The sequence below is a fragment of the Salvelinus namaycush genome, chromosome 12 (assembly GCF_016432855.1).
Source record: "Salvelinus namaycush isolate Seneca chromosome 12, SaNama_1.0, whole genome shotgun sequence".
NCBI lineage: Eukaryota > Metazoa > Chordata > Actinopteri > Salmoniformes > Salmonidae > Salvelinus > Salvelinus namaycush.
Genome location: NC_052318.1, coordinates 23929260 through 23951988, shown reverse-complemented (window position 1 = coordinate 23951988; position 22729 = coordinate 23929260). Strand labels below are relative to the sequence as shown.

Sequence of the window (22729 nt, the reverse complement as noted above, 5' to 3'; positions counted from 1 at the left end):
CACTGGGCTATATTTGGCTGTAAGAGATTCAGGTCTGAATAGTTGAATCGTAAAAGTTTTGTGATAGTTTCTGGTTATTGATTTTTGGTTTGATTGTTTAGGTAACACTAGTGAATTGGAACAGAAAGTTCAAGTATTCTAACATTATAATCTGTTTCCATTACGTGGAACCATAGGTCGGTAAAGGGGATTGCAGGTTGGGTTAATTTTATTTTAAAGGGACAGTGCACATTAATCATAGTTGTGTGTGTCTAATGGCAGGGTATTCCTATCAAGCACTTTGAGAGACTGTTTGCAGACAGACTAAATGGGTTTTAATGTTGCAAAGCAAGCTTGGGCCAAACTAGTCAAGTCGTATGTTAAATTAGGGGAAACTTATGATTATGGAGTATAATGGGTTTTCTGGAAATGTTTGGTTTGTTTTTAACCTTTGGGTTTGAGGAGATTTCCATTTTCCTAGAGACATGATATCTTAAAGGGGTACACACATATGGAATATTAGAAGTTTTATTTTCTGAGTTTTAATTAAACACGTGAGTTCTTTTGATAAGGGAATGTTCTGGGAACCTGGGATACAACATGTAGAAAATGTTCGTATTTTTTTTTTTGTATAATATAGTATGAAACACGACTATAAAACGGTGGTATGACCTTTGACCTCTATCATGGCTTTCCTTTGTGGTCTGATCAGCCTCATGGGAGGGCCATTTGGATAATGAATTTAAGGTCATTTGTGATACTGATTTTAAGGTAAATTGAGTAATTGATCATTATGAACGAGTTTATAGTTCTTTGACATAGTTGTAATTTGAACCAATGAGAAGAAAGAAGTGGCATAGCCTTGGATTAATGGTAGACTTTTGTTAAGTATTTAGAACCTAATCCAGGCCAACAGGACAGGGATATATGACATCTGTGGTGATTCAGGATTATTGATAGGATCGAGATAACCTTAATCAACCTATGTAAGTACTTTAGAGATTGCCACCATAGACATGTTTTTTCTAAAATCCATGAGTTCAGATAATGCCAAACAGTGAGACACTTAGTCAATATTTGGTAACAACCCATATTTGATACTGACTGTTATGAGAAAGACAGATAGGAGGAAGGGCAGATGGAGGAGTCCTCCCCGCACTGCTGAGACCTTGAAGGTTTGGGAGCAGAGAGGAGAAGGTGGGACAGGGGGGCCAGGAAATGAGCAAGATAGAGAGAGAGCAGAAGGAATTTGAGGCAAAACACAACAGGCCGAAATAGTAGCATGGACAGAGAATTGTTACAGGATAGTCATGAACAAACGCCCCGTGGAGAATTGGACATGTGGGAAATGAAAGGGGCGATCCTACAAGATAATGCCAGACATAAGGATATGTCATTGTTTAGATATGCAGCAAGATTGATACATGGTCAGAGCCAGGTATCATCCGGAGGGATGATGGCCCAGTGGCCTAGGCAGGTTAGGAAAGACGTCGTGGCCTATGTGATAATGAACTACTAATAAAAAAATATTTTTTTGTTGTAATAGATAAGCTAAAATATTAGGTCAACATATTATCCCTAGAGTTGGTTTACTAGAATCTATCTCTTTAAATAATGGATGACATTCTAGCTAATCAGATAGAACAAATAGAATGACAGAGTTAGGGACCAGAACAAGTAGGCATAGAAGTTGAAGATATACTAGCAGAACAAATGAGAAGACTGTTTGTTAACTAAACCCGTATGTCCAAGATTTTATGGTCTACAGGTGAATTACAGGAGAAGGTGATTCACTCAATCCAGTCCCTGAGGAGAATAGACGGGAAGCAGCCCTGTTGGGAGGGGCCATACCAAGTACTCCTGGTGACAGCCTTCGCGGTGAGAATAGCTGAAAGAGCTACCAGGGTTCATATCACACATTGCAAGAGGGTAAGACACACTGACACTGTCGAACAATCACAGAGTTAGGAGAAGAACCCGAATACCAATAGGGTTCGGGGGTTACCTCTCTAACGAAGATTCCCTGACCCCGCCCTATCCTCCCTGTGTGCGTTCATAGAAATGAAAGTGTGGGCTTGCCTCTGGCTGAGAATATGTTCTCCGGGAAAGGGTGGAGCCTTACAGGAGTGCTGATTGGTCTGAGCTGTCTTATTGTGGGAGCCATAGTCCTAATAAATCATGACCCATCCGAGATGGAAGAAGGTGGAGTATAGTGAAGGTGAGGGTTTTGGACTGTAATCCGGAGCAAGAGAAATATTGCTTAAAGGTACGAATTACCATTAACAACGTAAAGGAAGAGGATCTCGGGTTATGGTATGTTGGATTTGATCAGGTTTCAGTTGATACCCTAGTGCCATTCCGGGTAGAAGAGGTTAGGGCAGGTGATAGCTCTATAGCCAGTCAGAATACAAGCAGAGCCCCTGACGAAACAGCTACTGACCGTGGAGTTGTCCAGAGCCAAGGCCCGGTGTGGATAGTTCAGACGAAAGATCTTAAGGAAGTGATTGAGGTGGAAACTGGTTATGGGAATTCTAACCTATGGTTAGAATGGATTCCGTATACAGCCAGATCAGTAGCGAAATAAGAATGTTATGCCTGCGCCACAGCAAAACCTCAGTTGACAACCATTCCCTTTCCATTTGATGGACCCAGGGGAATGGCCTGTATGGTAAAGCTGTTCATGAGGGCAGGGAAGCCGGACAATGACAGTTGCATTGATCTGCATTATCTGTATCCCCATGTGCCCATTACATCCAGACTTCCCCCTTTCACAGTTACAGGAGGACATTATTATTGTATGGCTCGATACATCATACACGGATGGGACGTAGGGGAAGTAAGAACATGCAATAGGACAGAGAATGTTACAACCGACAAGACAATGAGGGACCTTACTGGGTTGTTGAGTTCTGAGGACTTTAGTAAGATAAAAAGGCCTAGAGCGGATGTCTGCTGGTTGTGTGGAGGTATGAAGCTGTGGCCTAACCTGGCAACAACTTGGACCGGTATTTGTGCACTAGTGCAGTTAGGCATGCCCTTCACCCTTATCAAACACAAAGACCTAGGTCCAGGTAGAAGAGAAAGAAGGAGTCCTCCGTCAGGATCTTTTGACAATAGAGTTTACATTGATAGCATTGGGGGGTGTATGAGGTTCGGAGCAGAATGTTGTACTTTCATCCACAATATACAGCTCCAGACGGATCAGTGACCAAGGCCCTGGCTGGTTTAACTTCTTATGGCTGCAGGGGCAGTATTGAGCAGCTTGGATGAAAGGTGCACAGAGGTGCCCAGAGTAAACGGCCTGCTCCTCAGTCATAGTTGCTAATATATGCATATTATTATTAGTATTGGATAGAAAACACTCTGAAGTTTCAAAAACTGTTTGAATTATGTCTGTGAGTATAACAGAACTCATATGGCAGGCAAAAACCTGAGAAGTTCCACTTACTGTTTGGATTTCTTCTGAGGCTGCTAGATTTTCAACCAAGCTCCCATTGAAATTGCAGCGAGATATGGATGAGTTTTCACTTCCTACGGCTTCCACTAGATGTCAACAGTCAATAGAACTTTGTCTGATGACTCTAATGTGAAGGGGGGCCGAAGGAGACAGGAATGATTCACCACTGCCATGAGGTGACCACGCATTGAACACGCGCGTTCACATGAGAGGCAGCTCCGTTCCATCGCTCAACTGAAGTCAAATTAATTCTCCGGTTGGAACGTTATTCAAGATGTATGTTAACAACATTCTAAAGATTGATTCAGTACATCGTTTGACATGTTTCTACTGACTGTTACGGAACTTTTGGACATTTCGTCACGTTATAGTGGACGCGCTTTGTGACTTTGGAATTGTTTACCAAACACGCTAACCAAAGTAGCTAATTGGACATAAATAACGGACATTATCGAACAAGTCAAGCATTTATTGTGGACCTGGGATTCCTAGGACTGCATTCTGATGAAGTTCATCAAAGGTAAGGAAACATTTATCATGTATTTTCTGGTTTCTGTTGACTGCAAAATGGCGGCTAATTTTACTATTGTTCTGAGCTCCGTCTCAGATTATTGCATGGTTTGCTTTTTCCGTAAAGTTTTTTTTAAATCTGACACAGCGGTTGCATTAAGGAGAGGTATATCTATAATTCCATGTGTATAACTTGTATTACCATCTACATTTATGATGAGTATTTCTGTTGAAACGACGTGGCTATGCAAAATCACTTAATGTTTTTGGAACTAGTGAATGTAACGCGCCAATGTAAACTCAGATTTTTTTTATATTAATATGAACTTTATCAAACAAAACATACATGTATTGTGTAACATGAAGTCCTATGAGTGTCATCTGATGAAGATCATCAAAGGTTAGTGATTTTCATTTTATCTCTTTCTGCTTTTTGTGAAACCTATCTTTCGCTGGAAAAATGGCTGTGCTTATTGTGGTGACCTAACATAATCGTTTGTAGTCCTTTGCTGAAAAGCATATTTGAAATCGGACACTTTGGTGGGATTAACAACAAGATTACCTTTAAAATGATATAAGACACATGTATGTTTGAGGAATTTTAATTATGAGATTTCTGTTATTTGAATTTGGCGCCCTGCACTTTCACTGGCTGTTGTCATATCGATCCCGTTAGCGGGATTGCAGCCATAAGAAGTTAACCACCTTAGCTCACGAATTAGCAGAAAACTCTGAGGTGGATAGTTCTCTAACGAGTTGGTTTGACAGTATGATTGGAAAATGGAAAAATGTCATGATCACTGTGTTGTGGGCAACCTTCACCTGTGTGACTGTGTTAGTTTTGTGCGGATGTTGTTTGATTCCGTGTGTGTGAGTTCTCATTTCCAGGACTCTGGAGAAATCGATGACACAACAGATGGTGAGATACGGACCGATTCCGAGCTCTGACCAGTGGAATGATGAATACATGCCCCCAGACCTAGTAGATGGACCAGGCTCCTTCACTTACGAGGAGCCTATGTTAGATGAGACCATTTTTTAATGTTTAGGTTCCTTCTTGTTTTGATGTTTAGACAGTTTTTTTGATGAAGATTATAACGAAAATCCTGACAAGAAGAGTTATGATTCTGATGTAGGCCTAGAACAGTCATTGTAAATACATATATTGGTTCTTTGTGTGGTTGATTTGGAGTATAATGGACAATTCTAATAAAAATAGATGTGATTAAATGTATAATATTTAGTCAAAGGGTGGATTGTTATGTATTTTATGTATAATAACTAAATGATGTATACATTTTTTTATTTTTTTATTTATTTTTTTATTTTATTTATCCGTTATTTTACCAGGTAAGTTGACTGAGAACACGTTCTCATTTGCAGCAACGACCTGGGGAATAGTTACAGGGGAGAGGAGGGGGATGAATGAGCCAATTGTAAACTGGGGATTATTAGGTGACCGTGATGGTTGAGGGCCAGATTGGGAATTTAGCCAGGACACCGGGGTTAACACCCCTACTCTTACGACAAGTGCCATGGGATCTTTAATGACCTCAGAGAGTCAGGACACCCGTTTAACGTCCCATCCGAAAGACGGCACCCTACACAGAGCAGTGTCCCCAATCACTGCCCTGGGGCATTGGGATCTTTGTTTAGACCAGAGGAAAGAGTGCCTCCTACTGGCCCTCCAACACCACTTCCAGCAGCATCTGGTCTCCCATCCAGGGACTGACCAGGACCAACCCTGCTTAGCTTCAGAAGCAAGCCAGCAGTGTTATGCAGGGTGGTATGCTGCTGTCATTTAAAGTAATGATAGGACTATATCTAACAGAATGCTAACCTGTGTCTGTATAATGATGAAGAATGTTTGTCCATAAGAAAAGAGGAACTGTGGCAGACAACTTGTGACCACTGTGGCACTGATAACAGGGAAGGAAGTCTCCCCACCCAGGGAGGGGAGAAACCTTGGGCTTGTAGTAGATTGTATAACAGGTGGCAGGCAATGTATGAGAAGACTTGTGAACTATATTGTCATTGTCTGAGAGGAGGAGGGACATTTATGATGAAATGAGAGGAAAATAAACCAATGTACAGGAAATGATAAGCAGAGCTCTCGTAAATAAACGTTGCTGACTATTGTAGACTGGCCTCTGTCTGTTTCATTTCAACAAGAACCTTACAAATTCTTGGTAACAGACCGAGTAGTTTAATTGAAGTTCAGTTTATGAACATTGAGAACATAATTCTCTTAACACTTACTCCCTGTACTTGTTAATAGTCCTGCATTGGATGATATGGTGCTTTCACAGTGGAGGGAGAAGGGGCTCACAACAATTGGTAACATATACAGTGAGGCAAAAAAGTATTTAGTCAGCCACCAATTGTGCAAGTTCTCACACTTAAAAAGATGAGAGAGGCCTGTCATTTTCATCATCTTCAACTATGACAGACAAAATGAGAAAAAAAATGGATAAAATCACATTGTAGGATTTTTAATGAATTTATTTGCAAATTATGGTGGAAAATAAGTATTTGGTCAATAACAAAAGTTTATCTCAATACTTTGTTATATACCCTTTGTTGGCAATGACAGAGGTCAAACGTTTTCTGTAAGTCTTCACAAGGTTTTCACACACTGTTGCTGGTATTTTGGCCCATTCCTCCATGCAGATCTCCTCTGGAGCAGTGATGTTTTGGGGCTGTTGCTGGGCAACACGGACTTCCAACTCCCTCCAAAGATTTTCTATGGGGTTGAGATCTGGAGACTGGCAAGGCCACTCCAGGACCTTGAAATGCTTCTTACGAAGCCACTCCTTCGTTGCCCGGGCGGTGTGTTTGGGATCATTGTCATGCTGAAAGACCCAGCCACGTTTCATCTTCAATGCCCTTGCTGATGGAAGGAGGTTTTCACTCAAAATCTCACGATACATGGCCCCATTCATTCTTTCCTTTACACGGATCAGTCGTCCTGGTCCCTTTGCAGAAAAACAGCCCCAAAGCATGATGTTTCCACCCCCATGCTTCACAGTAGGTATGGTGTTCTTTGGATGCAACTCAGCATTCTTTGTCCTCCAAACACGACGAGTTGAGTTTTTACCAAAAAGTTCTATTTTGGTTTCATCTGACCATATGACATTCTCCCAATCTTCTTCTGGATCATCCAAATGCTCTCTAGCAAACTTCAGACGGGCCTGGACATGTACTGGCTTAAGCGGGGGGACACGTCTGGCACTGCAGGATTTGAGTCCCTGGCGGCGTAGTGTGTTACTGATGGTAGGCTTTGTTACTTTGGTCCCAGCTCTCTGCAGGTCATTCACTAGGTCCCCCCGTGCGGTTCTGGGCTTTTTGCTCACCGTTCTTGTGATCATTTTGACCCCACGTGGTGAGATCTTGTGTGGAGCCCTAGATCGAGGGAGATTATCAGTGGTCTTGTATGTCTTCCATTTCCTAATAATTGCTCCCACAGTTGATTTCTTCAAACCAAGCTGCTTACCTATTGCAGATTCAGTCTTCCCAGCCTGGTGCAGGTCTACAATTTTGTTTCTGGTGTCCTTTGACAGCTCTTTGGTCTTGGCCATAGTGGAGTTTGGAGTGTGACTGTTTGAGGTTGTGGACAGGTGTCTTTTATACTGATAACAAGTTCAAACAGGTGCCATTAATACAGGTAACGAGTGGAGGACAGAGGAGCCTCTTAAAGAAGAAGTTACAGGTCTGTGAGAGCCAGAAATCTTGCTTGTTTGTAGGTGATCAAATACTTACTTTCCACCATAATTTGCAAATAAATTCATAAAAAATCCTACAATGTGATTTTCGGGATTTTTTTCCCTAATTTTGTCTGTCATAGTTGAAGTGTACCTATGATGAAAATTACAGGCCTCTCTCATCTTTTTAAGTGGGAGAACCTGCACAATTGGTGGCTTACTAAATACTTTTTTGCCCCACTGTACATTGATGGTCAGTTAGCTTCATTTCAACACTTACAGGGTAAGTTGAATATGCCAACAACACATTTTTTCAGATGCCTCCAAATCAGGAATTTTTTAAGGACACATATGCCAAAGTATCCTACATTAGATAGCCTGATCCTTGTCAAACCCCATTCAAAAGGGTCGGACTCTAGACTTCTACAGACTGTTAAAAGGTCTTGGGAGCAGGAACTTGGTTCAGAAATCTCAGATGAGGACTGGGTAGAAGCTCTCAGGAATATAAACCACAGTTCAGTGAATGCCAGATACAACCTTGTTCAGTTTAAGGTGATACACAGGTTACATTACTCAAAAGTGAAAATGCATAAATATTCCCGGACACCTCACAACTGTGTGAGAGGTTCAAGCAGGATGAGGCGACGTTGACCCACTTATTTTGGACATGTCCTAAGTTACATGCTTACTGGGCTCTTATTTTTGATTACTTATCTAAAGCCTTTGATAGAGTTATAGCCCCAGACCCATTGATCGCTCTGTTTGGTACAGTTGATGGGAATAACCAGGAAGGGAAGGCTGTCTCTCTTTGTACTCTATTAGCCAAAAGACTCATATTGCAATTGTGGAAATTGGAGACTGTACCTACCTTTGAAATGTGGTTACGGGATTTAGGGAATGTAATACATATGGAAAAGATTCGATACAATACCTCCAATAGAAGTCCAATGTTTTACAAAATATGACAGCCGATACTGGATAAATGGTCTAGTCCCGCTTCATAACTGGGTTGATGATCAGCTGCTACTCAGTGCTGTACTCCACTCAATATTTATTTTTGGCTTAACTACACTGCTTGTAATGACTATATGATGTCTTCTTATACATGTACCACATAATAGGATTTCGTTTTATTTTTTGTATATGTGTGTTAAGTTTTGTCCTCGAAATTTGCCATCCCATTCAACAGTACAATGAATGTCAATGTTTGTATCGGTCTTTTTAAAATGTATTTTTATTGGAAAATAATAAACATATTATTTTTTTTAAAGAACAGTGCCCAAATTGGAGAGGTGTTTGGCCACTTGAGACACCAGTTAGACCTCTCACACAAACCCTTGTAATAGTTTATTCCTATCTTGCACCTATTCCAAAATTTATATTAATATTCTTATGTTACTGAATGTATCCAGAGTATTTTCAGGTTTTGCTATTGAAAAATGCTGAAAAAAAGTACAGTAAATGCAAAATGCACATGATATCAACAGTGTAACATTTGGATTTAGTCTTGTCAAGTGAACTGTTGTGTCCTCACCTTTGGTCTAATAATTTCCCTATAATTGCCAGTGTTCTCTTTCAATTGCTACCATGGTCACGCGTATGCTTTTTAGAATTCTTCTGTTAGAAACGTTTCAATTTGGCCAAATCCATACAGGCCAATTTCCACGAGTGTAAAGGATTAATAAGTGCTTCAGGTGAATGGAGCTAAATTTACAATCTGCTCTGAATGGCCATGGTTATAATGAATGGAGAGTCACGGTAAGCTTAGAGCAACTAAATACAAGGTTGGTGTGAACAAAAAGCAGAGAGACATTTTTACAGTGAGGCCACAGAAGACTTAACTGCTAGTACAGCTGAGATATTGTCTTGCTTCTTTATCCCAAGTCCCTGAGACACGCGTACACACACCCACGGAGAAGTTGGAACACAGAGTCCGCCACAGACAGTGCAGTTTAAGGGCACAATGGCAGGAGATAGCATCTATGATTTGATACCAGTCGCCCCCTCTCTCACCTGTTCTTGTTGAACTGGATAGCAAAGTCGGTCATGTGCTGCAAGGCCTTGTTGGTGAAGGTCATGTCCATGTACATTTGGCCCTGTCGGCGGGAGAATGTGCCTGAGATCTCCAGTCCTTTAGCTTTCACTGCAGGCAACCATACCTGGGAAAAGAGATAGACCTTACATAAAGAAATATGAACGTGCAAAACGATTCACCCATACCTGGGAGCAGGGTAATTTGAAAATGGCAACATGACTCACTACTATGTACGTGTCTGTGCTATGTTGCCCCTTCATTGTATTGAGTCGGACACAAAGGGAGATCGAGAATGGAGGGCATAAATTAAAATCAAATCACATGTTATTTGCCACATTCGCCGAATCCAACAGGTGTAGACCTTACCGTGAAATGCTTACTTACAAGCTTAACCAACAATGCAGTTCTAGAAATAGAGTTTAAAAAATATTTACTAAATAAACTACAAAACAAACTAAATTACAAAACAATAAATGAGGCTAAACACAGGGGCTACCGGTACCAAGTCAATATGTGGAGGTACTGGTTAGTCGAGGTCATTTGTACATGTAGGTAGGGGTAAAGTGACTATACATAGATAATAAACAGCAAGTAGCAGCAGTGTAAAAAACAAAAGGGAGGGGTGGTCAATGTAAATTGTCCGGGTAGCCATTTGATTAATTGTTCAGCAAGCAGTCTTATGGCTTGGGGGTAGAAGCTGTTAACCTGTTTGGGCTGCAAGCCCGACACCGGTACACTTATGACAACAGCCAGCTCAAAGTGCAGGGCGCGAAATTCAAAAGATATTTTTTAAAAATATTTAACTTTCACACATTAACAAGTCCAATACAGCATATGAAAGGTACACATCTTGTGAATCAAGCCAACATGTCCGATTTTTAAAATGTTTTACAGGGAAGACAAAATATGTAAATCTATTAGCTAACCACGTTAGCAAAAGACACCACTTTTCTAACTCCATCAGTTTCTTACTCCATCACTAGCTATCACAAATTTGACCAAATAAAGAAATAAATAGCCACTAACCAAGAAAAAACTTCATCAGATGACAGTCTGATAACATATTTATTGTATAGCATATGTTTTTTTCGAAAAATTTGCATATTTCAGGTATAAATCATAGTTTACATTTCAGCTACAATCAGAAATTGCACCGAAAGCAGCCATAATATTTACAGACACCAACGTCAAATACCTAATTACTCATCATAAAACATTTCTGAAAAATACATAGTGTACAGCAATTGAAAGACAGGCATCTTGTGATTCCAGACAATATTTCCGATTTATTAAATGTTTTACAGCGAAAACAAAATGTAGCGCTATATTAGCTTAGCTTAGCACAATAGAAACACTTGGGCGCCGGCGACTACGACAGATATATGAAATAACATCATAAATTGGGTCTTACTTTTGCTGATCTTTCATCAGAATGTTGAACAAGGTGTCCTTAGTCCAGATGAGTCGTTGTTTGGATTCAGAATGGCAACTTTCTCTCTCCATTTAGCAAGCGCGCCAAGACCAAGAGCATTTGCACTGCAGGATTTGAGTCCCTGGCGGCGTAGTGTGTTACTGATGGTAGGCTTTGTTACTTTGGTCCCAGCTCTCTGCAGGTCATTCACTAGGTCCCCCCGTGTGGTTCTGGGATTTTTGCTCACCGTTCTTGTGATCATTTTGACCCCACGGGGTGAGATCTTGCGTGGAGCCCCAGATCGAGGGAGATTATCAGTCGTCTTGTATGTCTTCCATTTCCTAATAATTGCTCCCACAGTTGATTTCTTCAAACCAAGCTGCTTACCTATTGCAGATTCAGTCTTCCCAGCCTGGTGCAGGTCTACAATTTTGTTTCTGGTGTCCTTTGACAGCTCTTTGGTCTTGGCCATAGTGGAGTTTGGAGTGTGACTGTTTGAGGTTGTGGACAGGTGTCTTTTATACTGATAACAAGTTCAAACAGGTGCCATTAATACAGGTAACGAGTGGAGGACAGAGGAGCCTCTTAAAGAAGAAGTTACAGGTCTGTGAGAGCCAGAAATCTTGCTTGTTTGTAGGTGACCAAATACTTATTTTCCACCATAATTTGCAAATAACTTCATTAAAAATCCTACAATGTGATTTTATGGATTTTTTTTCTCATTTTCTTTTGTCTGTCATAGTTGAAGTGTACCTATGATGAAAATTACAGGCCTCTCTCATCTTTTTAAGTGGGAGAACTTGCACAATTGGTGGCTGACTAAATACTTTTTTGCCCCACTGTATATCCACAGTAAAACGAGTCCTATATCGACACAACCTGAAAGGCCGCTCAGCAAGGAAGAAGCCACTGCAACAAAACCGCAAAAAAAAAACGCAGACTACGGTTTGCAACTGCACATGGGAACAAAGATCTGACTTTTTGGAGAAAGGTCCTCTGGTCTGATGAAACAAAAATGGCCATAAAGACCATCATTATGTTTGGAGGAAAAAGGGGGAGGCTTGCAAGCCGAAGAACACCATCCCAACCGTGAAGCACAGGGGTGGCAGCATCATGTTGTGGGGGTGCTTTGCTGCAGGAGGGACTGGTGCACTTCACAAAATAGATGGCATCATGAGGTAGGAAAATTATGTGGATATATTGAAGCAACATCTCAAGACATCAGTCAGGAAGTTAAAGCTTGGTCGCAAATGGTTCTTCCAAATGGACAATGACCCCAAGCATACTTCCAAAGTTGTGGCAAAATGGCTTAAGGACAACAAAGTCAAGGTATTGGAGTGGCCAACACAAAGCCCTGACCTCAATCCTATAGAAAATGTGTGGGCAGAACTGAAAAAGCGTGTGCGATCAAGGAGGCCTACAAACCTGACTCAGTTACACCAGCTCTGTCAGGAGGAATGGGCCAAAATTCACCCAACTTATTGTGGGAAGCTTGTGAAAGGCCACCCAAAACATTTGACCAAAGTTAAACATTTTAAAGGCAATGCTACCAAATACTAATTGAGTGTATGTAAACTTCTGACCCCCTGGGAATGTGATGAAAGAAATAAAAGCTGAAATAAATAATTTTCTCTACTATTATTCTGACATTTCACATTCTTAAAATGAAGTGGTGATCCTAACTGACCTAAGACAGGGAATTCTTACTAGGATTAAATGTCAGGAATTGTGAAAAACTGAGTTTAAATGTATTTGCCTAAGGTGTATGTAAACTGCTGACTTCAACTGTAGGTCCTGGATGGCAGGAAGCTTGGCTCCAGTGATGTATTGGGCCGTACGCACTACCCTCTGTAGCGCCTTACGGGTTGGATGCAGAGCAGTTGCCATACCAGGCGGTGAGGCAACCGATTAGGATGCTCTCGATGGTGTAGCTGTTGAACTTTTTGAGGATCTGGTGACCCATGCCAAATCTCCTGAGGGGGAAAAAGTGTTGTTGTGCCCTCTTCACGACTGTCTTGGTGTGTTTGGAACATGATAGTTTGTTGGTGATGTGGACACCAAGGAACTTGAAACTCTCGACCCGCTCCACTACAGCACCGTCGATGTTAATGGGAGCCTGTTCGGCCCTCCTTTTCCTGTAGTCCACGATCATCTCCTTTGTCTTGCTCACATTGAGGGAGAGGTTGTTGTCTTGGGACCACACTGCCAGGTCTCTGACCTCCTCCCTATAGGCTGTCTCATCATTGTTGGTGATCAGGCCTACCACCGTTGGGTCAGCAAACTTAATGATGGTGTTGGAGTCGTGCTTGGCCACGCAGTCGTCGGTGAACAGGGAGTACAGGAGGGGCCCCGGTGTTGAGGATCAGCATGGCAGATGTGTTGCTGCCTACGCTTACCACCTGGGGGCGGCCCGTCAGGAAGTCCAGGATCCAGTTGCAGAGGGAGGTGTTTAGTCCCAGTGTCCTTAGCTTAGTGATGAGCTTTGTGGGCACAATGGTGTTGAACGCTGAGCTGTAGTCAATTGAATAGTATTCTCACATATGTGTTTTTTTTGTGCAGGTGGGGAAGGGCTGTGTGGAGTGCAATTGAGATTGCGTTATCGGTGGATTTGTTGAAGCGGTATGCGAATTGGAGTGGGTCTAGGATTTCCGGGATGATGGTGTTGATGTGAGCCATTACCAGCCTTTCAAAGCACTTCATGGCTACCGACATGACTGCTATGAGGCGGTGGTCATTTAGGTAGGTTACCTTTGCATTCTTGGGCACAGGGACTATGGTGATCTGCATGAAACAGAAGGATACCTTGGGAACGATGCTTTGTCCTGCTGCAATACATACCAATTAACAGTGCACATACCACAGCGAGGACATTGTGAGCCTCTTCTACATGACTTAACTGTATGATATATATAAATGACCCATTTTGAACAGGAATCTTGGGTGGAGCCTGTTGATGCCAAGTTGGACTTAACTCACCCCCTCCTTTCGCCCCGGCCAAACAACGTCATAACTATATTTATGCACTGTCCTACATGAAGAGTGACTTTGCTGCATGGCTCAAGGTTCTGTATGCATTTCTCTGCTTGCTAGGTGCTAATGAGTGAGCATTAGCATTTCAATTAGCTTTATCTGAGCTTTATTCTCTGCCCTTGCTGGTGTAATATTTTAGCAATGAAAGTCTACTTTATCCCAACATAGTACTAACATTAGCATACAGCATTAACATTATTAGAATATAGTATTAATATTAGCATTTAGCTCTTGCTAACATTAGTATTGAACGTCAACATAAGCGTTTAGCTGTGGGTAGTGGGTACTCACAGATTTGGGGGTAACATAGCCTCCTGTGGTGATGGCCATGCCTGTGGAGAGCTCAAACAGGTCGTTGAGGCCGCTGCTGAGCGCTGCAGGAGTCGGCGATGGGGCGAACGTGTTGGGAACTGACGAGGGAATAAAGTTCTGTCCCACCTAAGTCACATACACACACACACAGACACAAAAAGCACATAGGACATCAGCACAACTGAATCCAAAATGTAACTTATCTGCGAGACGATGGTCCTCTAGCAACCTAATTGAAGAATAAAAAGACGATTAAAATTCCAAACTCATCATTGTTGTCAAATGAGTGGGTTTCAAATACTTATGGTGATCGACACCTTTTTTCTTGATTTGTTTTTAAAGAATGATTCTGATCGTCAATTGATTTTGCACATTCACTACAGCTGAAATCCTGACTTGAGAAATACATTCTCCAATGCTCCGATTTGCTGAGGTCGAAACTGGTTGTGTATCTTCTGTCAGAATTTCAGCCTATGATTTCCCAATTTGAGTAATCCTCCACTGGAATACGTTATCTTTTTCCCATCAGTGCCAAGCAAGGTCAAAGGTGAGGCGAGTGTGATTGGGAAAATAATAGTTTGTCTAGCTTTGAAGTGTTTGGCAGTTAAGTTTTGATTCCCGTTATAACTTCGAAGAGCATGCAGTATGCGGATGGAAAAACGGAAGGGCTCACTTACTGCTGGACTTCCCCCAACACCTCCTCCCAGGTCTCCCCCGAGCTACAGGAGAGGCCCCATATCCAGCACCCGCATCCAAACACAAGAAATAGACAGACAAAGACAGAGAGAGAGAAAGAGAGGTACTTAGCAATAGCAACCCAACCCCATTCCCCAAAAGCAGTTCAACCCATAGACTGCCTAGAATATGACAAAAGGTTATTATGAAGATTGTAATTCTGTTACAGTGAAATGGTTATCAGGAAAGCGCATCAGTCAGCCAGAAGACCAGAAAACCTTGCCAAAACATGAACATTGAGATGGAAAAATAGCTCATTGTGATATACATTAGATATACATATTTGAGAATTCACAGTCAAAAAGCAAGCAGGTATAATAGCTTTAATGTATTGGGCTTCTTTCACCTATCCAGTTTACTTTTAGCTTTGAATTCTCACAGGGATGTGGAAGATAAAGCAATTAAAGCAATGAAGTCTACACAAAATATTATTTCAAGATGCAAAATATCCATCTAAAAGGCTAGTTGAACAAATGTAATGGCGTACAGTAGGCTCCAGAATTATTGGATCCCTTGATAAAGATTAGCAACAAAGACTGTATGAAATAAATAATAGAAATATACTAATAAAATTGCTCAGAGAAAGTAGTATTTATTTTCTCCAAAAAGATAGGGGTCAAAATTATTGTATCCCGTTTTCAATATAATTTGTAAAAACATGTTTTGCATACAATATAGCTCAGTACTTGTATTATTTATTTTATGCAGTCTTTTTTGCTCATCTTTATCAAGGGATCCAATAATTCCAGACCCCACTGTATGTAACGGTAGCCATTGCGATATTCAGGACAAAACTTCCTTTGAGACCTGGCACTTTTAGTTAAATGCATTTTGACTGTGAGAAGTGTGAAGTCACCTTGACAGCCACATAGCGAGACTGGAATACCATTAAAAAAATTATAACCGAAGACCCAGCAAGGCACAAATCACACTCTGGTATTGGGCAGTTAAAAGGCAGATAGAAAAGCATCGGTGCAAGCAATGTTAGAAGCAACGTTCAACACAACTTGAGGATATTTGATGTTGGTGAATCTAAATGGATACAATCTTTTCTCACTTTCAAAAACATCCATCATTACAATGAAGTGAAATAAATTAATTGTCTCCTAATGTTCGATGCCAACATTGTACCACAGGTGGACAATACTTTGGTTTGACAAACAGTTTTTTCCACATTTCACACTCAATAATTGACAATCTAGACTGAGTAGATACCTAGTTTAGCGAGCTTGCACAAAAGTACATTGTGTGTTCAGGCCTTCCTTGAGGATGTGGTTTGTTTTGAAGGTGAACCACTCAGAACAAAATGGCTGTCTGCTGTGGCCTTTTCACAGTGTTATGTTAAGGGACCTCTGGGAGTCTTCGTCAACAAGGCTGAATTGAACCTCACTTCTACACCTGCGAAGGAGAACTGGCAGAATAGTCATGATTGTCTCACTAGTCAATATTTACTCACTTCACCCTCACACAGACATTTTTTTTGAGCATATGAATATTCCTGATATTCTCCCAGGGTTGAAATACCAGTTTTTGCATAGTGGCGAGAGACAATGCTTGTCACAGAGTTGGAGAAGTCTATTGAAGTGGGAGACAAGTGTCAGGAACTACTGCCAAGGTTTTATACTGACGATACAAGGGCCTTTAAGGAAGGCTAAAAATAAAACAGATCAGATCATTTAAATAATACCGGAGTGAGAAGTTTCAGGCTCTGGAAAACATGTTTTAATATCTTGTGAAAAATGTCTTGGTTCGAATCGCAGTTTTAGCCTGTTCCCTCCCTTGTTGAGATCCAAAAGTGCTAAAATTCTAGCCCACGTCTTCAGACTAGAAACTCTTTTAGACCAACTGAATTTCTACACCATCTGTAGTACCACTCAATGCGGACTGGATTTATCTGCAACCCATTAGTTATTCACCCACCTTGTTGTCACTCTGGATAAGAGTAGTTTGCTACTAAATCACAAAAATATGAATGAGTTTGATTATATTAAAACCTTAAATGCGGCAGTTAACGGAAAGGTTCACCCATTTTGAATGTTATATTGTTATGGTGCATCTCTGAGTGATATCGATTCCCTAGGTCATCTTTTTCCAAGATGGCGTAGCAGTCGGACATCTGTTTTGTCTTGTCCCGTGTATATATATTTTTCTTCGTATATATTTTTTATATTTTTAATCTTAATTTCCATCTACGGACTGAACATACTCTCCTGCAACCCGCCCCACCCAATGTGGTACGGATCTGCAATTTTTTTATACTTTAGAACCGGAACCCCCATCAGAAGCTAGCCAGCTAACCAGCTACTAGCTAGTCGTCAGTTAGCCACTGCTAGCGGTCATCAGCCAGCCTCAGCTCGGTCAATTCCTGCCAGTCTGCCCAGCGCGATATCAACCCAGAGCATATAGGACTGCTTTTTCTCCACCACATCTCCGAATTCCTACTGCAAGCTCTGAACCTCTACACCGGATCATCGCAGCTAGCTAGCTGGCTAACGTCTCTGTCCCGAAGCAAGCACCATTTAGCCTGGAGCTAGCCTCGAGCTTGGCCCATCTAGCCAAAGAGGCCTATCAGCCAATTCTTGGGCTACAATACCTCTTTTGCCAATTGGCCTGGACCCTTCACTGCCGACACGGAGCCCCGCCGATCCATCACGACTGGTCTGCCGACATAACCGTCCGAGGGGGTTTCAACAGGCTCTTCCGTTGCGACATCCCCCGGATGCCCATCTGCTATCCCCGGCCCGCTAGCTGTCTGATTCACCATGTCTCCAGCTAGCCTAGCTACTCACTAGACCCTATGATCACTCGGCTAAACATGCCTCTCCCTAATGTCAATATGCCTTGTCTATTGCTGTTTTGGTTAGTGATTATTGTCTTATTTCACTGTAGAGCCTCCATCCCTGCTCAATATGCCTTAGCTAGCCCTTTTGTTCCACCTCCCACAGATGTAGTGACCTCACCTGGCTTAAATGGTGCCTAGAGACAAAACCTCTCTCATTGTCACTCAATGCCTGGGTTTACCTTCACTGTACTCACATCCTACCATTACCCTTGTCTGTACATTATGCCTTGAATATATTCTTCCGCACCCAGAAATCTGCTCCTTTTACTCTCTGTTCCGAACGCACTAGACGACCAGTTCTTATAGCCTTTAGCCGTACCCTTATCCTACTCCTCCTCTGTTCCTCTGGTGATGTAGAGGTTAACCCAGGCCCCGCAGGCCCCAGCACTACTCCCATTCCCCAGGCGCTCTCATTTGTTGACTTCTGTAACCGTAAAAGCTTTGGTTTCATCAATGATAACATTAGAAGCCTCCTCCCTAAGTTTGTTCTATTCACTGCTTTAGCACACTCCTCCAACCCGGATGTCCTAGCCGTGTCTGAATCCTGGCTTAGGAAGGCCACAAAAAATCCAGAAATTTCCATCCCTAACTATAACATTTTCCGACAAGATAGAATTGCCAAATGGGGCGGAGTTGCAATCTACTGCAGAGATAGTTCTGTCATACTATCCAAGTCTGTGCCCAAACAATTCGAGCTTCTATTTTTGAAAATAGACCTTTCCAGAAACAACTCTCTCACAGTTGCCACTTGTTATAGACCCCCTTCAGCCCCCAGCTGTGCCCTGGACACCATATGTGAATTGATTGCCCCCTATCTATCTTCAGAGTTCGTACGGTTAGGTGACCTAAATTGGGACTACCCGGCTATCCTACAATCTAAGCTAGATGCCCTCAATCTTACACAAATTATTAAGGAACCTACCAAGTAGAACCCTAAATACGTAACCATGGGCACCCTCTTAGATATCATCCTGACCAACCTGCCCTCTAAATACACCTCTGCTGTCTTCAACCAGGATCTCAGCGATCACTGCCTCATTGCCTGCGTGCGTAATGGGTCCGCGGTCAAACGACCACCCCTTATCACTGTCAAATGCTCAATAAAACACTTCAGCGAGCAGGCCTTCCTAATCGACCTGGCCCGGGTATCCTGGAAGGATATTGACCTCATCCCGTCAGTAAAGGATGCCTGGTTGCTCTTTAATAGTGCTTTCCTCACCATCTTAAATAAGCATGCCCCATTCAAAAAAATTAGAACTAAGAACAGATATAGCCTTTGGTTCACCCCAGACTTGACTGTCCTTGACCAGCACAAAAACATCCTGTGGCGTACTGGATTAGCATCGAATAGCCCCCGCGATATGCAACTTTTCAGGGAAGTCAGGAACCAACATAGTCAGTTAGGAAAGCTAAAGCTAACTTTTTCACACAGAAATGTGCATCCTGTAGCACTAATTCCAAAAAGTTTTGGGACACTGTAAAGTCCATGGAGAATAAGAGCACCTCCTCCCAGTAGCCCACCGCACTGAGGATAGGAAACACTGTCACCACCGATAAATCTACAATAATCGAGAATTTCAATAAGCATTTTTCTACGGCTGGCCATGCTTTCCACCTGGCTACCCCTACCAACATCTCAGCACCCCCTGCAGCAACTTGCCCAAGCCCCTCCCCCCGCTTCTCCTTCACCCAAATCCAGACAGCTGATGTTCGAAAAGAGCTGCAAAATCTGGATCCCTACAAATCAGCTGGGCTAGACAATCTGGACCCTCTCTTTCTAAAATTAGCCGCCAAAATTGTTGCAATCCCTATTACTAGCCTATTCAACCTCTCTTTCGTGTCATCTGAGATCCCCAAAGATTGGAAAGCTGCCGCGGTCATCCCCCTCTTCAAAGGGGGAGACACTCTAGACTAGAGGTCGACCGATTAATCGGAATGGCCGATTAATTAGGGCCGATTTCAAGTTTTCATAACAATCGGAAATCGGTATTTTTGGGCGCCGATTTGCCGATTTTTATACCTTTATTTAACTAGGCAAGTCAGTTAAGAACACATTCTTATTTTCAAGGACGGCCTAGGAACGGTGGGTTAACTGCCTCGTTCAGGGGCAGAACGACAGATGTTCATCTTGTCAGCTCGGGGGATCCAATCTTGCAACCTTACAGTTAACTAGTCCAACGCAATAACGACCTGCCTCTCTCTCGTTGCACTCCACAAGGAGACTGCCTGTTACGCGAATGCAGTAAGCCAAGGTAAGTTGCTAGCTAGCATTAAACTTATCTTATAAAAAACAATCAATCATAATCACTAGTTAACTACACATGGTTGATGATATTACTAGATATTATCTAGCGTGTCCTGCGTTGCATATAATCTGACTGAGCATACAAGCATCTAAGTATCTGACTGAGCGGTGGTAGGCAGAAGCAGGCGCGTAAACGTAAACATTCATTCAAACAGCACTTTCGTGCGTTTTGCCAGCAGCTCTTCGTTGTGCGTCAAGCATTGCGCTGTTTATGACTTCAAGCCTATCAACTCCCGAGATGAGGCTGGTGTAACCGAAGTGAAATGGCTAGCTAGTTAGCGCGCGCTAATAGCGTTTCAAACTTCACTCGCTCTGAGCCTTCTAGTAGTTGTTCCCCTTGCTCTGCATGGGTAACGCTGCTTCGATGGTGGCTGTTGTCGTTGTGTTGCTGGTTTGAGCCCAGGGAGGAGCGAGGAGAGGGACGGAAGCTATACTGTTACAATGGCAATACTAAAGTGCCTATAAGAACATCTAATAGTCAAAGGTTAATGGAATACAAATGGTATAGAGGGAAATAGTCCTATAATTCCTATAATAACTACAACCTAAAACTTCTTACCTGGGAATATTGAAGACTCATGTTAAAAGGAACCACCAGCTTTCATATGTTCTCATGTTCTGAGCAAGGAACTGAAACGTTACATAGCACATATTGCACTTTTACTTTCTTCTCCAACACTTAGTTTTTGCATTTAAACCAAATTGAACGTGTTTCATTATTTACTTGAGGCTAAATTAATTTTATTGATGTATTATATTAAGTTTAAATAAGTGTTCATTCAGTATTGTTGTAATTGTCATTATTACAAATAAATGTTTAAAAAATAATAATAATAATCGGCCGATTAATCGGCATCGGCTTTTTTGGTCCTCCAATAATCGGTATCGGTATTGAAAAATCATAATCGGTCGACCTCTACTCTAGACCCAAACTGTTATAGACCTAAATCCATCCTGCCCTGCCTTTCTAAAATCTTTGAAAGCCAAATTAACAAACAGATCACCGACCATTTCGAATCCCACCTTACCTTCTCCGCTATGCAATCTGGTTTCCGAGTTGGCCATGGGTGCACTTCAGCCACGCTCAAGGTCCTAAAAGATATCATAATCGTAATCGATAAAAGACAGTACTGTGCAGCCGTCTTCATCGACCTGGCCAAGGCTTTCGACTCTGTCAATCACAGCATTCTTATCGGCAGACTCAATAGCCTTGGCTTCTCAAATGACTGCCTCGCCTGGTTCACCAACTACTTCTCAGATAGAGTTCAGTGTGTCAAATCGGAGGGCCTGTTGTCCGGACCTCTGTCAGTCTCTATGGGTGTGCCACAGGGTTCAATTCTCGGGCCGAATCTTTTCTCTGTATATATCAATGATGTCGCTCTTGCTGCTAGTGATTCTCTGATCCACCTCTACGCAGACGACACCATTCTGTATACATCTGGCCCTTCTTTGGACACTGTGTTAACAACCCTCCAGACAAGCTTCAATACCATACAACTCTCCTTCCGTGGCCTCCAACTGCTTTACAATGCCAGTAAAACTAAGTGCATGCCCTTAAACTGATTAATGCCCGCACCCTCCCGCCCTACTAGCATCACTACTCTGGACGGTTCTGACTTAGAATATGTGGACAACTACAAATACCTAGGTGTCTGGTTAGACTGTAAACTCTCTTTCCAGACTCACATTAAGCATCTCCAATCCAAAATTAAATCTAGAATCGGCTTCCTATTTCGCAACAAAGCCTCCTTCACTCATGCTGCCAAACATACCCTTGTAAAACTGACTATCTTACTGATCCTTGACTTTGGCGATGTCATTTAAAAAATAGCCTACAACACTCTACTCAGCAAACTGGATGTAGTCTATCACAGTGCCATCCGTTTTGTCACCAGAGCCCCATTTACTACCCACCACTGTGACCTGTATGCTCTCGTTGGCTGGCCCTCACTACATATTCGTCGCCAAACCCACTGGCTCCAGGTCATCTATAAGTCTTTTGCCAAAAATCACTGAAGCTGGGGTCTTATATCTCCCTCACTAACGTTAAGGATCAGCTGTCAGAGCATCTCACTGTACCTGTACACAGCCAATCTGTAAATAGCACACCCAACTACCTCATCCCCATATTGTTACTTATCCTCTTGCTCTTTTGCAACCCCAGTGTCTCTACTTGCACATCATCATCTGCACATCTATCACTCCAGTGTTAATGCTAAATTGTAATTATTTCGCCTCTATGGCCTATGTATTGCCTTACCTCCCTACTCTTCTACATTTGCACACACTGTACATATATTTTTTTCTATTATGTTATTGACTGTACGGTTGTTTATGTGTAACTCTGTTGTTGTTTTTGTCGCACTGCTTTGCTTCATCTTGGCCAGGACGGAGTTGTAAATGAGAACTTGT

At 42.1% G+C, this 22729-nt stretch overlaps 1 protein-coding gene across 3 annotated transcripts in view; it reads right to left on the bottom strand.

The window, feature by feature from the left end:
- Positions 1-22729, bottom strand: part of ap2b1 (adaptor related protein complex 2 subunit beta 1) — a 127157-nt gene that overhangs the window by 70881 nt on the left and 33547 nt on the right. For 2 of the 3 annotated variants that reach the window (XM_039005366.1, XM_039005365.1), the window contains exons 15-17: positions 15113-15154; positions 14415-14561; positions 9661-9806 (exon numbers count right to left, since the gene is read on the bottom strand). In XM_039005366.1, coding sequence (XP_038861294.1) covers positions 9661-9806; positions 14415-14561; positions 15113-15154 — 335 coding nt within the window. The remainder of the gene's footprint in view (positions 1-9660; positions 9807-14414; positions 14562-15112; positions 15155-22729) is intronic. The other variant, XM_039005367.1, reaches the window with a different exon arrangement.